This window comes from Heptranchias perlo, chromosome 2, assembly GCF_035084215.1.
Source record: "Heptranchias perlo isolate sHepPer1 chromosome 2, sHepPer1.hap1, whole genome shotgun sequence".
Taxonomy (NCBI): Eukaryota; Metazoa; Chordata; class Chondrichthyes; order Hexanchiformes; family Hexanchidae; genus Heptranchias; species Heptranchias perlo.
Window position 1 is genome coordinate 123,314,308 of NC_090326.1, and position 15,244 is coordinate 123,329,551.

Genomic DNA, 15,244 nt, shown 5'->3' on the forward strand with positions numbered 1-15,244 from the left:
GTGGTGTGAAGCCTAAACAATTTTCATGGTCAGGGCTCGTTACTATTCCATGGGCAAGCTGCTTGCGCACTTGGAGCAGCTCGCCGATCGGAAGGGATGGAAAATCTGGCAGCTCCAGCAGGTCAAGGTCAGAGAAAAGATACAGCACAGAAGGGGGCCATTTGGCCCATCGTGTCCGCGCTGTCTCGAAGAACAACCAGATGCCCATTCTAATCCCACCTTCCAGCACCCAGTCCGTAGCCCTGCAGCTTACAGCACTTTAGGTGCAGGTCCAGGTACTTTTTAAAAGAGTTGAGAGTCCCTGCCTCTACCACCAATTTGGGCAGCGAATTCCACACACCCACCACCCTCTGGGTAAAACAGTTTTTCCTCATGTCCCCTCTAATCCTTCCGCCAATCAGCTTAAATCTATGTCCTCTAGTTCTTGAACTCTCCGCTAGGGGAAACAGGTACTTCCTGTCTACTCTATCTGGGCCCCTCATAATTTTGTACACCTCAATCAAGTTAAATGGTGGGGGGGCGGGGAGGCGAATTCGAGGAAGGACCATGGAGGACCGGGCATTGCAGGGATTTTTGCAGGCCCAGGAGAAGCATTACCTTTAACTTTTTTGGAGGGGCCTGCAACAGTCACTTGAAAGAACACCGGTTAAGCCACTCAGGACCGAGTACCAATAGGTGGAGCATGCACACTCCGGCCATTGGTATTTCATAATTGCATCGGGGTCATAGAACACCGATTTGCACGAGCGAGTAAGACTCCCACCTGTTTCTGGTGTGTGCCTGGACCACTCATTTCAGGGCCCCGACCAAAATAGCTGTGACTCAGATTTCGCAATTTGAATGGCAGTACTGCGCCATTCCCGTCCAACAGAGGAGATGAAAATCAGCCCACTGTCTGACCAGTGTGGACTCGTATAATTACCCCCACTGTGAGAATTGGAAATTACCTGTGGTGACTAACTTTACTGGTTTCTCCTGGAGAAGTGGCCTGTCTTGACAGTGCAGTGATGCAGCAAAAATGACAAATCAGTTTCTGGCAGAATTATTTCCTGATGCATTCCTGTTACACAAAAATACCAACTAAACATGGAGGTAAATAGTGCAGTATTTATTCTATGAACACTATACCAGTGAGTCTAGCCCACTTCAAAAATTGATCATTAATTTTACAAATTCTGTAGTCAGATAACTTGAGTAATTCCAAATAAATAACATACCATTGGAATCTATGCAAAAGGTTAATCTAATTCTGAAAATGTTATTAAAAATAAATGTTTGTATTTCAAAATTAAAAGCAATTTGATTTTTCAACTAATATTAATAGAATTCTGTTGGCAGTTACAAAAAGTGGGTTGATTTCCTTGTCTCAGCCCCCCTCCCCCAGACAGGACTGGTGGTGACTGTTCCAAAAAGAGGCAGGAGTTGTCCTGTGGCACAATAAATTATGTATATTCACTTACAGCAACAATCTAATGTATTTAAAAGATTGTATGGCGGAGTGCCCATTTTGTGGACAGACTTGGAGAATTGATCTGATCGATGACTCAAATGGTAAATGTTTTAACAATTCTTTTCTTTGTGTCCTTCCTGAAGTTTCGCTGTACCATGTACCAATTCCATCTGAGAGGATAGATCTGCTCCCAGGCCACTGCTGATGTTGCTGTGCAGCCAATCTCTGGATGTGTGACAGTGGCTGAAGACGAATACATTATACATCTCTCCCAATTTTTGTTTCTATTGATTTCAACGGAAATTAAAATCGAGAAAGATGTATAACAGGCGGCTGATCCGACATTGCTCATTTTACACAATCGCCCAAAGTCAAAACTCACCCCAACCAGTCCACCAATTTTCCTTCCCTTTGATTGTGGCTTAATTTCTCCATGCTGGCACATAGAATTACATAGAATGTACAGCACAGAAACAGGCCATTTGGCCCAACAGGTCTATGCTGGTGTTTATGCTCCACACGAGCCTCCTCCCTCCCTAATTCATCTAACCCTATCAGCATATTCTTCTGTTCTTTCCCCCTCATGTGTTCATTTAGCTTCCCCTTAAATGCATCTATGCTAGTCGCCTCAACTACTCCTCGTGTTAGCGAGTTCACTCTCTGGGTAAAGAAGTTTCTCCTGAATTCTCTATTTGATTTATTAGTGACTCCTTTTAGCTTTTAGATGTTACACTTATAACATTCATGGGAAAAGTAGCACCATAAATTTAATAAAAAGATTTAAATTATACCAATATGAAAATAGTTATCTATCATTAAGACTAGTTGATGAAATTAAGGATCTGTAATTGCTGTCTAAAATAAATTCATATGGGTATAAACTGCAGCATTTGGGTATGTTTGATCCTGTGGCAAGGAGTTGTAGATTTCTTAATCTGTTTGTGTATAGTGCATTAATAGGTCTGCTACAACCCTTTGACATTCAGGAGTCATTACTGGAAACAACAAACCCCTCCCCCACGACCTGAAATTTTGCATGTGTGCTTAAATATGTTAGGTAGATGAACGCAGCAAATTTCATGAGTTTCTAAGCTGATTATGCAGCAAGGTGTTTTACATGATGTAATACCCCTCGATGTTCATAAATACGCCTGAAACCTTTAGAGAAGTATCTATTGTGGTTGTGTGCAGAGGCTTTTTTTAAACCGTGAAATTGAAGTGAAGGGCTAGGCGCGTAGTGCTGGACATCACCAAGTATAAGTATAGAAGAGAAGACAAGGTAACTAAAGAAGCAGTGATTAGACAATGCTAAGATTGGGTTTTAAACATCTAAAGGCTGTAGGACAAAAAAAAGACTGAGAACAATAAAGAATGCAACAATTTTGAGATCCTGGGAAAGAACAAGTTAGAGTAGGAGATTACGCTACGGGTTATCAATGTAGTGAGGATACAGGTAAGTTAGACTTTCGGAGTCCTCGCCTGCTGTGAGATACTTGTATGCCTGCCATGCGTATTGAAAAATTATGGGCAAAGTGGCCATGATTTTCCAGTTCTCCCTGGTGGTGGACGAGGATTCAAACTCTACCCTTCTGCTTAGGAGGAATATGAGAGGAGAGTTGAAATGAACACTGACCAAAGCAGTGTTGCTGAAATAGAGAAGGACAAAAAAGGTTGCAGTAGAGATTTGAGGCTACATATGATTTGAGGTGGCACAGGCCCTGCACTTTTCAGACATAATATCCAAGTTTTCCAAGCAGAAATAGGATTGTGCAAGCTCTCAATATGAATTAAATCTAAATCTAAATAATGCTTACTCAGTCCAACATTAACTGCCACAGTTTTGATACTGCAACAACTAACTTAGTTTTACAGTACAAAATTAGTGATCAATTTAGTGGGGAGTGGGACTAGCTGGATTGCTCTTGCAGAGAGTTGGCAGGGACTCGATGGGCCGAATGGCCTCCTTTTCTGTAGGATAGTCATGGTCAACTAATCAGGTAAAACAACTAAGATTTCATGGTTAAGGCCTATAAGCATGGGAGAAAAAGTGGAATCATTGGTCAGTAATGCAAGAAAGGGTTTTTATTGTTTTCTCATACTTTCCTCAGCAGTTTACTCACATTGACCTTTCAATTAATCTTAGCACAGAGAAGAAATTATACACCTCAGCACCTTACTGATACAGAACCCCATTTGGTGGAAGTGGGTGGGGGGAGGGGACTGTTTTTATATTACTGTAGTGTGAAGCAATAACATTGAAGTTTGCCCTATAATTAATCTGATGCAGAATTCAAACCCAGAATAAATTGCAGCATTAACTCGGACATTATTTTCCATTACATATTGTATCAGGCTGCAGTTAATTTTTATTCTAAAGGTGTTATCTACTTAGAATAATGCTCTTCAGAGCCACCTTTCTGAAAATTCAACCTGTGTTCAAGCTTTCCTTTTATCCCTGGAGATAGCATTATGAAAACCAAAATGTGAGGCAGCATGTACTCCAGAGCATTACTGTAAGCAGAAAGTGGATGATCTGAATGTGAAATGATATCAGATTGTAACCAATACCCTTTCCAGAAAGGAACGCGTCCAGGTTAAACTAATTAGTTTTTAAAATTGCAGAATTATTCTATGCAGCAGTAACTTATATATTGACAAGGTCGTTCAGGCTACATTGTGGTATACAGTGGAGAAAATCTGGAGTGGAAAGCTTAGGGAAAAAAAGCTTTGTATCAATTACTGAAAAAGTAAAGAGAATTAGTTCTTTTGGGAGTCATAATGGGAAAGAGATGGCTGCTGAATGGAGGCTTGCAAATGATGCTGCTTTCTATAGCAGTAATTAAAATTAATGGATGGAAAACCATGGGGCGTGCACTTAAAATCCCAGTGTGCACTCCCAGAGGATGAACTTCACACCCTGTATGTCATTGTGGTTCTCATCCAATTATGTTGTAACTGTTGGAGAATAGGTTGGATATGTGCGATTGCTGATAATTTATGTAAGTGTATAAAGAAAAGGACACCACTTCATTAGAAAAATGGAAACGGCCTTTTTACACTTAAACTTTTTTTCCCCCTCTATGGTTCAACAAGCAGGAGCAACACCTCTTCAGTATCTCAAGCAAGCAGTCATTCTTTTCACATCTGAAGTTATACATTGAGTGTTGGCTAGCTATTAGACCTTGGAGCCATCAGATTAAAGCCTGACACTGTCCCTATGCAATGTTCGCATACACACACTTCCAGCAGGGGTCACTGGACAGTGATCAGCAGCATGAATCCAGGCTGCTTTTTTATCCCACCCAGCTCCAGTTATACTGCAGGTACCAGTTTGAAACTGGTACATGCTTTACAGCCACGTGAGTTGGCAGCGCTGCTGGTTCCACATCATCTGTGGTCGAGTAAGCTGAAGTTCTGTGCATCGGAGTCCAATTTTTAGTGATATTTTTAATGTTAGCAAAGAACTGGCGTGAACATTGGCTCTTTACAAGCATTGAACCTCCTGGGAACTTTTTAAACTTTAATATGTTTGCTTCACACAGGTTGCAGTTATAATTTTAAACTGGTGTAAAGTCAGTGATGTGAGATTACTTTCAGCTGAGATCCTGAAGTTATGTAGCTGTTTCTGCCACCCTGGTTGACATTAGCTAATGCACAACAGAGTCAACAACAGAGTGTTTCGTGGAGCCAAATTGGAGTCCCCTCAGAAGGGCACTTTTTCATTTGGTCCTTCTGTAGTTTTGGACCTCAGGTCAATGACAAGATTTTGGATCTAAGATTCTTCCATCAGGGTGAAAGAGCTGGTTTTAGCAATGATAATGTGGGAATCCACGCATGGACATTGCTTTCCACCAATCCGAACAAAAGAAGCAGCAAATATAAGAGGACCTTTAGACTGTAATTTGAAACACTGATTACTGCACACGTCAATATAAAGGAACAAAGACTCTTCACTCCAGTAGGACGTTGTAAATTAAACATTGTTCTGCTGAACTATGTACTGTACTGGAGGTTGTTAATGAGGCCTGAGACACAGGCCTCATTATTTGTTATCTCTCACGCTAAACATTGTAGTTTTGTTCAGTTATCATTCTGCAATTTTTTTGCAGCTCAGATTTTAAATGCTATGACTACTTCAGAAGTTTTCACAAAGAATACAGCATTGTTAATTTTAAACAAACTCCTATTTTAATCAAAACTTTAAAAAAATTAAATGGAAATCAATTCTTAAAACTTTGTATGGCTGTATTATTTGTGTACGTTAATGAAAAATAGATTTTCCTGTGAGTTATATTTCAGTAAAATATGTTCACCTGCATAAATCTTTTAAAACATCATAAACTTTGCTCTCTAGCCACCGACTCCATCACCCTTCTGAGCCACTGTCTCAGGCTGAACTAGGCTGTTTGAAACCTTGCCGTCCTATTTGACCCTAAGTTGAGATTCCGATCCCTTGCACTCTCCGCTGGCCCCTCCTTTTGCCCCACCAAGGGCAGCCATGCTTTCAGCTGCCTAGGCCCAGCCTTTAGCCATCTAGGCCCCATGTTCTGGAAATCCCTTCCTAAATCCCTCTGCCCCCCCACTGCTCCCTCCTCCTTAAAGACCGTTCTAAAACCCAATTTTTTTTGGTGGTACTGTAGTTGTAGTAATAGTAGTAGCAATGTCCTCCATATCCTGGAAGGTTCCTCTGGTGTAAAAGTTGAGGACAGTGATGGCTTTCATTGCTGTTCGTAGAGGAGTACATATGTCTGATCATCCGTCCAGGCCACAGTGCACCAGATATCATAACTCACTCACAGTCTCCCCACTAGGGTTGACAACACTCCTTGACTGTCCAAGAGTCTTCCAGGATTGAGAGTTACTCTCCCGGGCACTGCTGCTAGTAACCCGGGAGAAAAGCAGAACTTTGTACGTTGCGTTGTTAATAATTTGAAATTTTAAGGAGAGTTGATAGCGTGGATAGAGAGAAACTATTTCTGCTGGTTGGGGAGTCCAGGACTAGGGGACACAGCCTAGAAATTAGAGCTAGGACTTTCAGGAGTGAAATTAGGAAATACTTCTACACACAAAGGGTGGGAGAAGTTTGGAACTCTCTTCTACAAATGGCAGTTGATGCTAGCTCAATTGTTCATTTTAAATCTGAGATTGATGGATTTTTGTTAACCAAAGGTATTAAGGGATATGGGGCTAAGGCGGGTATATGGGGCTCAATTTTCAAAGTAAAAAACGGGTGGGTTGGGGATGGGGGGCATTTCAGACCCGCCCCCAACCCGCTCATTTCCGGTTTTCACCGGGGCGGGCGACCAACCCGCTCCCAGGAGGCGGGTTGGGCCTTAAAACCTTTCAAGGAGGCGTCAGGCCTCCATTTTTCTCGAATTCTGGATCTCAACCCAAGGGAGCTTACGCTTCATGAAAGGAGGCAAAAAGGCCGGAGACCAACAGGTAGGTGCCTAGAAAGGCACAGCTTGTGGGCCCGGAGGAGCAGGAGTGCTTTCCCCAGGTGCAACAAGCCTACCTGCACCCCCCCCCCCGATCGCGGAACCCCCCAATCACAGATACCCCGATCGCCGATTCCCCCCCCTCCGATCGCCGACCACCTCCCCCTCCACCGATCCTCCCCCTGACCCAGGTCTTCCATCTCTGATCCCGCGAGCCCGATCCTCCCTCCACTCCGATCTTCCGACCCCCGATCCTCCCCCTCAACGATCGTGGACCTCCACGATGACCCTCGATCCTGACACACCCCCCACCGTGGCTGACCCCCGATTCCATCCCCATGACTCACAACCCCCGTGCCAACCTTTGCCTACCCATGCCAACGTATGGTAGTAAGGAAAGAGTTCTGGCATCTAACCAACCAACATCAAATATAATTAACATCTTATGAATAATTCATGCTCTACAACAGGACTCCATTTTCTCTTGATGGTTAAAGGGCAGAAACTTCCAAACATTCGTGCCATTTACACTAAGATTGTGCGTAATTCTATAATGCAAAATAGTTATGTCTTTAGTATATGACATGACAAAGGCATTGCTTGAAACATAAGCTGCGGTAGACATTTCTGGTTACTCATAATGTTGTGCATGTATATTACATTATTGTACTGATTAAATAGAACTACAAAGATTACTGCCTTTGTTAGAGTTACATAAAAGAATCTTGCAGAATAAGGTCCTAATAATGCCTGAACTCTCAATTACTTATCTGACAAATCAAGCTTGTGACTAAGGCCCCGATTAAACTCTGGGCCAGTTTTCAGCAGGTGAACAGTAATGAGAGACTGAAACTCACCCACTGCTCCAGAAATGAAGCCTGGGGTATTTTAACAGTTAACATTCTTAGGCGTGGTTTCAAGAGACCAAGTTATCAGTACAAGTTACTTTTTGTTGGCCTCTCTTCAACACCCAGGATTTTCACAAACTGTGTGCCCATAAGTATTGAGCGAAAAGACCAATCTTGTATTTAGCCACTCTTGACAACATAATGGGAGATGTTTTTATTCATCTCTCAGTTCATATTCAGGGAAATGGAAGATCGCTCTGGAGACAATTAGAACATGGTCTTCTGTCCCTGGTGATCAGGATGATCAGCCATGATCATTTTGAATGGCGGAGCAGGCCCGAATGGCCTACTCTTGCTCCTATTTTATATGGTGATAGATCACTTCCTGTGGAACATTCACTAATAAAAATGTTTCTGGCACTGTGTTCCATTAAATTGGTTAGTCCTAAATGTCCCATTTATTAATTATGTGCATAAAATTGTCCAAGCCAGGCACCCTGCACTATCCTCAAAAATTCTGCTTCCCCATTGAGATTTGGGAGTCCAAGTACAGAAATCATTTAAAGCTAGTGGATAGGTAGAAAAAGCAATCAGAGAGGCTAATGGAATGTTGGCCTTTATCTCAAGGGGGCTGGATTACAAAGGGGAGAAGTTATGCTTCAGCTGTATAGATCCTTGGTCAGACCCCATCTTGAGTACTGCGTTCAGTTTTGGGCACCGCACCTCAGGAAGGATATATTGGTCTTGGATAGGGCTCAGTGCAGATTCACCAGAATGATACCAGGGCTTAGAGGGTTAAACTATGAGGTCAGGTTATGTAAACTTGGCTGTATTTCCATGAGAATAGACGATTGAGAGGTGATCTGATCAAGGTGTTTAAAATGTTAAAAGATTTCAATAAAGTAACTATTTCCTCTAATGGGGAATCAAGAACGAGAGGACATAATTTTAAAGTTAGAGCTCGGCCATTTAGGAGGGAAGTCAGGAAGCACATTTTCACACGATGGGTATTAGAAATCTGGAATTCTCTCCCCCAAAAGGCTGTGGATGCTGGGTCAAGATTGAGATCGATTAGATTTTTGTTAGGGAGGGGTATCAAGGGATGTGGAGCTAAGGCGGGTAAATGGAGCTGAGGTACAGATCAAGATGGTGCAGATCAGATACGATCTAATTGAATGGTGGTGTAGGCTCGAGGGGCTGAATGGCCTACTCCTGTTCCTATGTTCCACTCACTCCAGCCCCAAAATTTCAGGGCCACCAAATTTAAAAATAAACTTAGCAATCACAACGCACGATATGATAACTAGTATATTGTTATATTACATTTGAAGTCAGTTGCAATAGTCCTTAATGCTATTCCAGTTCCTACAACTTTATAAAATTTTAGGTGCGTTCCATTCCCCCTTGCTGTCCATGGCTTGGTCTTTGTTCCACGCCTCTTTATCTCTTTATTCCCCATGGCCTGGAGCCTGGTCCAGTCCCAGTCCACCTTTCCCCCCCTTGGCTCGGTTTGTTCTTGTTCCCTCTAGGTTATGGTTACAGTGAACTTGAATTGTCCCACTTACCTCTCCCCCCCACCAATCCTCCCCTTTCTCACCAGTGAAATGGTCCCGATTGCCCCAGGACTTACCTTGGAACCAGCGGGCAATCTCCGGACCTGGTGATTTTGACCTGCCTGAAGCTGTTCAGCTGTCTCTTTCTGCCTGTTTTGGGCAGGCAGCTGACTGGCTGAGATACAAATAATGCCTAGGACTTAAAATAGCCTCAAACTGAAGATGTCCAGCAAATTTGACACTCGCCCCGCCCACCTGAAACCCACTCCTATTTAAAATACCACCCCCCCCCTCCCCCCCTCCCCCCCCCCCCCATCATGTTGTTTAAAAGCTTCAGCAGGATGACTGAATGCAGAACAGGCCATTTTGAGTACTGCGACATTAAACAACAAATTCTGCAAATTTCTGCACTTAGCATGTGTAGCACGATTGTTGCCTGAGTATTGCAATTTTACATAAAATCCCAGAGGTAATGAAAATACCAGTTTGTAAGTGGATCTGGTTGATAATAAATCCCTTGCCTTAACCATATTTAATGTTTCCCTGTTGACTAATTTATTTACTTTTCTTAACTCCTAGTGATCTGCTCTCATCCCAGTATGTGGAACGAACTGTTGAAGGAAGGGGAAAATCTGTCCAGTCTAGGGTAAGTCTGACTTTAAATTGTTCTTTTGTGTGAGAAGCTTCAGAATTCCATGGGTTCTGTTGGATTTTTCCAGTAATGGTCTTTGATCTTATCTCCCATACATTTACGATGCTGGTCACAAACTATCCGATGAAATGTGAATACTGTGAAAAGTGGAGCAAAGTTGAACCGATACAACAGTGACCCCTGGTATCTTTTGTTTTAAAATGTTTTTAATCCATTTTTATTCTCAGGAAAGTACAATCACATGTATATTTTATGAAGGCATTGTATATGTAAGTGTACATTAACATATCGTTTATGAAATTACTATACATTTAAGTATTTTATGAACGTGTACATGACATGGACATATTATGAAGTCATTGGTCATCTGATTATACAGTGCTTATGGGAGCAGTTTCTTGGCTTGACTGTACTTGCACTGGGAGCAATGTGGGCAGCTTGTTTAGTCTTGGTTTTTGGGGTCATTTAGGCTTGAGGTCAGGGAGGGAAAGGTCTGTCTGGGTCATTGGTGAGCTCCAGTGCTGGGGGAGAGGGCAGTTGTGCTGAGTAACACACCTTTATAAAATGTATTATTCCCGCTGGTCATTCCTCCACCCTCTCTTAACAAATCACGCATGACAGTTCCTCACCTTCGTGATCTTTGCTAATAAACATCCAGTTTTAAAATGATTCTATTCATCCTTTACAGATTTTCACTCAAAAATCGCAGAAGTATATTCACACATATATTTTATGAAGCCTTTGTATATCTAAATGCACATTAAGACTTACCAACTAGTGACGTTCCTGAAATCGCATGGCTTTGTGAGCCTTCTGGGATTTGGTTCTGTGCCTCTGTTTTAGCTGCACATGGAGATAATAGGAAATGTTTTCTTGGATCTGCTCCAAGTGCACTATTGGCTGGGTGCGGGGAATGTCAGAAAATCAGTGGGACACAGCGCATGCCTGTAAAAGAACCTGCCTGATTTTCCATTTTTAAAAGTTCAGCCTTGTCGCTGGCAAGGCCATCATTTATTGTCCATCCGTAGTTGTCCCAAGAAGGTGGTATCCGGCCATGTTCTTGAACTGCTGCAGTCCGTGTGGTAAAGGTGCTGCCATAATGCTTAAATTAGTGGAGGGAAATCTGGTGGATTCTTTTCCAGATATGCACTCCAATCTGTAGCCCCAGATTCTGCAGTCTCATAGCTGAATACCACGGGGTGGATTTTAATCCTGAGTTGGTTTCGGGCTAATTGGTGATGGTGGGGGGGGGTGCTGTGAGGGTGAGTGAGTGGGTGCGAAACACACCCACTGTCAGAACTTTCAGGCCCGGGGTACTTCAATTTCCAGATCTCAACTACAAGCCACTGGTGAGCTGCTGCCCAAAACGGGTGAAAAGCGGGAGAAATTATTTGGGAAGCTCAGAGGCCGCCCGTGGGAAGGCTCGGTGGCACGCAGATAAATCGTTGGGGGAGTGTTCGGCAGGGTCTCATGAGTGTGGGTGGAAGCCTGGGACAGGGGAGGACCAGACTTTTCTTGTGGGCCCCAGGGAAGCGTCCTACTCCTCCTGGACCCATAAAGGAAAGTAACGTGTCTCACCTTGGATGGCTGCTTCTATTTGCAAACCAGCTTCTGCCTAGCGAGAAAATCACTCCTAGGCCCCGGTTAAAGTGGCATCGGGGTCCTATTGACGTCCTAGGACCCTGATTAGCATTTATGCACAAGGCTCCTGTCTGTATACAGCTTTAAAATTGGAAATCAGCAGGAACCGAACAAGTAATGGAGCCGCTTTATTTTAACTGCTCGCCCACTCCATTCCAGCCCAGCGAGGAGTTAAAATGCACCCCCCCCAACCATGTTATACAACACACCTATATATTTTTGATATCTCTTGATTTTATTAAACAATTCATTTCTGTACAGCTATGAAATCCTGTGACTACTACCAGAGCAGAACATGTATTTTAACATCATTCAGCAGAACTGATTGAGTCTACTGTGTATTACTATACACTGTAAGAATATTAGAAATAGGGAAAAATTGACATCTTTTTCTTAAAGCTACTAACCATCATGCCCTGCAGGCTGTGCTGCGTATTTTGCTGAATTGTAAACTGTTAACCTTTGACTAGTGACTGACCCGTGTCACCCTCCCTGCTAGACGTGGCAGCCATGTGATAAAAGAGGAATAATGATCCAAAAAAGCAGAACAATAATCCAAATATTAATAGCAACAAGAGCAGGACCTTGATGAGATAGTTAGACAGTGCTACCTTGAAAAGTGTCTTGTGGTTAAACGAGTAATGTTAAAACAAACGGATCATCTTGAATTCTTTGAAAAATGATTGTTAATCTATAAAGGTCTTATGAATATTGTTCCATATATGGTGTGAGTTTCCTGCGAAGGGGGACATAAAAATTCAACATCTTTTGAGCTCAGGGCAGAGAAATCAGCAAAGACCACCAGCTGGTGAAAGAACACTTAGCTGTCTGAAGACGACACCGCAGTCAGAAGAACACCTGACTATCAGAAGACCATCTCACTGTGGGAAAACTTGAAACAACCACGTCGTCAACTTAATTACCACCTCTGCCCAGAGATCAAACAGGGTAATATTGTTTGACCTTTGTGGTCTAAATATTTGATACCTTTACATGTTTGATTGACTATTAATAAATGAGACATTGATTACCAGTTGGTGTCACCTCCGAATCTGTTACAACACTGTATCTGCACAATACATGGTCGTACAAAGCACAGGATGACTCATGCAGAAAACATATCTCTTGCGAGAGACTCCTTGGAAGAGATAGATAATGCTATGCTTATTTGTATATGTAAATTAAAAACCTCCTCATTTAATTTGGTCTTTCTGATTCCTATGTAATCCTTTCTCGCTCTGCAGACAATAGATAATTGAGCCTCATGCACTGCTTCAGTCCCTGCCGGTTGCATGGCACCACCTCCGCCACTGGCACCACCTCCGCCTCCTGCACCACCTCTGCCACCGGCACCACCTCCGCCACTGGCACCACCTCCGCCTCCTGCACCACCTCTGCCACCGGCACCACCTCCGCCGCCAGCACCAAGCAACCTGAGCAGTGAGCAGCAGGGCATGTGATTTCAATGACCAATCCAATTGCTACAAAGAAATCGGCTACTGAAGTTTGGCAGGTTCCACTTGCCAGTTGCTTTAGAAGCCAGAAGCAGCAGACACGTGTACGTAAGAAATAGGAGCAGGAGTAGGCCATATGGCCCCTCGAGCATCTCCATCTCTGATGTACACACAAACAGTTTGATTGCTGTGAAAAATTAGATTTGGCTGATACAAATTGGCTGTCTGGGTGAACAGGAAACATTGGTCTGGACTTTCCTGCCGTTCAAAGCAGTAATTGTGCCATTGCCGATGATAATTTTTGAAGGCGCTGATTATGTGACTTTAGGGCAAGAAAACTTTCATCTACTTATCAGGTTTTTAAAAAAAAAGAAATAATATGGGGAGACTGGATGATTGAGTGTGCTAAAGCACTGATTCTTCACCTCTGGGACCTGAGTTTGAATCTGGTTTAAACTGATGGGGGAAAAATGTCCTCCTCTCTTTGTTGGCTGTAGGAATCTGGAGTGAAATAAGCTTTGAGCAATTTCACTCTACTTCCTAATGGACACAGTTCTACAGTGCAGAACTGCCTATAATTCAATATGGAATTGACAGTCTGTCCTGGGGAGACCAGATAAAAATAGCTGGCGTAGGAAATGGAGATGCAGTAGGAGGTGCTTTTTGAGTTTGATGTGAAGCCACTGTAGATGGAACTTTACATCTACCCCAAGCAATACTTGTCACAGGAGTGCACACTGGTGACAAAAAATTGCATGCAATGTAGACTTCTCTCACCTTGATGGACACAAGTTAAACAAAACAAGATACATTTTGGTATACATTTTACTTGTACAATTTGCTGCAGTTAGATTTTTATTAGACAGCTCTGAATTGCAGAAACAATGTATTGATCTAGACTATTGAAGTGATTTGACAGCAGTTATCATTATGCTGGGAGGCAACTTATTCCGTATAAATAACTTAAATGATACAGTAAGCATAATTTTACCAGAAGGCCTTTTACAGTTGATGACACTGTTTCACAAGTAAACCAGCTGTGATTCAGCAGAGTGATAGCCCTAAAATCTTCAAATGTTTGTTTTTGGTTTTTGTGATTTGGGGGTGATTTTAAAAAAAAGTGTAAGTTCTTCTGGAAAAGGCAAAAAACTCAGAAATCCTCACGAGGCGAGACCTCCTCTCATTCAACTCGGGAATCTACTGATGCATGCTGGGAAATTCTGCAAACTGCATGTGATCAGAATGCAAAGATATGATTGGTATTTCCCATTAATTATTCTGGGGGAAAATATCTAGTTAAACCTAGGCTTCTTGAGAAAGGCTGAAGCCTTGAATTATAAGCTTTAAAGGAGACATTGAAAGACACAAAACACATTTCAGTGGACAAATTGAATCATGTTATTATGCAGCATGGAATGTGTTTGAATTGTTTTTTCACATCGTATTTCATGGCAGTAATGGTGCCGAAAGGGTTCTATTGGGAGCCATTTTTTCATCTTCATTGGTTGGAAATTTATAAGATCTCTTATGACCAGTGGATACTAGTGAAACAAGAATGACTAACCATAGCCCAGAGAAACAATGCTTAGGACATTAAATGGGACCGGGCACAATTTGTTCTTCACGTGCAAGGACTTTGATACCAAATCTCATTAAGATTTTGTGTCTATCTATGATTAATTCGATCTTGCATATATGCAGTTACGGCAAACCTTACTATTCATTTTGCATATTTTTATAAGTAACATTTTTAAATTTTATACTGGTTTACATATTGGTAAAGTCATTATATGTGTTGCATACACAACATTTACAGAAACGTGCATTGATACAATGAATGACAGTGGGGGATACTTTCAGTCTGGGTGTCGAACAGGCGTAATATCGGGGATGCACCAAGGGTGCCCAACCAACTTAGCAGTCAGGAGGGCTTGCAATTGAAGTTGCAATTGGGGTCCTACAACAGGCTTGGGATCCCGATTTGCATAACTAAACAGCTTCCCGCCTGTTTTGGGTGGGAGTGCTGAATGACCATTTAAAGGCCAGCCTGAAAATTGATTCAGAGGGAAAAATAGGCACAGAATGTCCACATCGAACTTTCAACTGCTGGTTGCCCGTTTTGCAGGCGAGGAGTGGGTGGCTGGCTGGTGAAAGTTTCCCCCAATGTTTGAATTCTCTATTGAGTCTCACAGAGAATCCATTTATGTC

General features: G+C 42.5%; 1 protein-coding gene across 5 annotated transcripts in view; it reads left to right on the forward strand.

The window, feature by feature from the left end:
* adam22 (ADAM metallopeptidase domain 22) overlaps window positions 1-15,244 on the forward strand; it is a 370,054-nt gene that overhangs the window by 101,549 nt on the left and 253,261 nt on the right. For all 5 annotated transcript variants that reach the window (XR_010967372.1, XM_068007033.1, XM_068007024.1 and 2 more), the window contains exon 4: window positions 9,869-9,935. Coding sequence is in view for 4 of the 5 variants with exons in the window: in XM_068007033.1 (XP_067863134.1) it covers window positions 9,869-9,935 (67 nt within the window). In the remaining variant the exon portion in view is untranslated. The remainder of the gene's footprint in view (window positions 1-9,868; window positions 9,936-15,244) is intronic.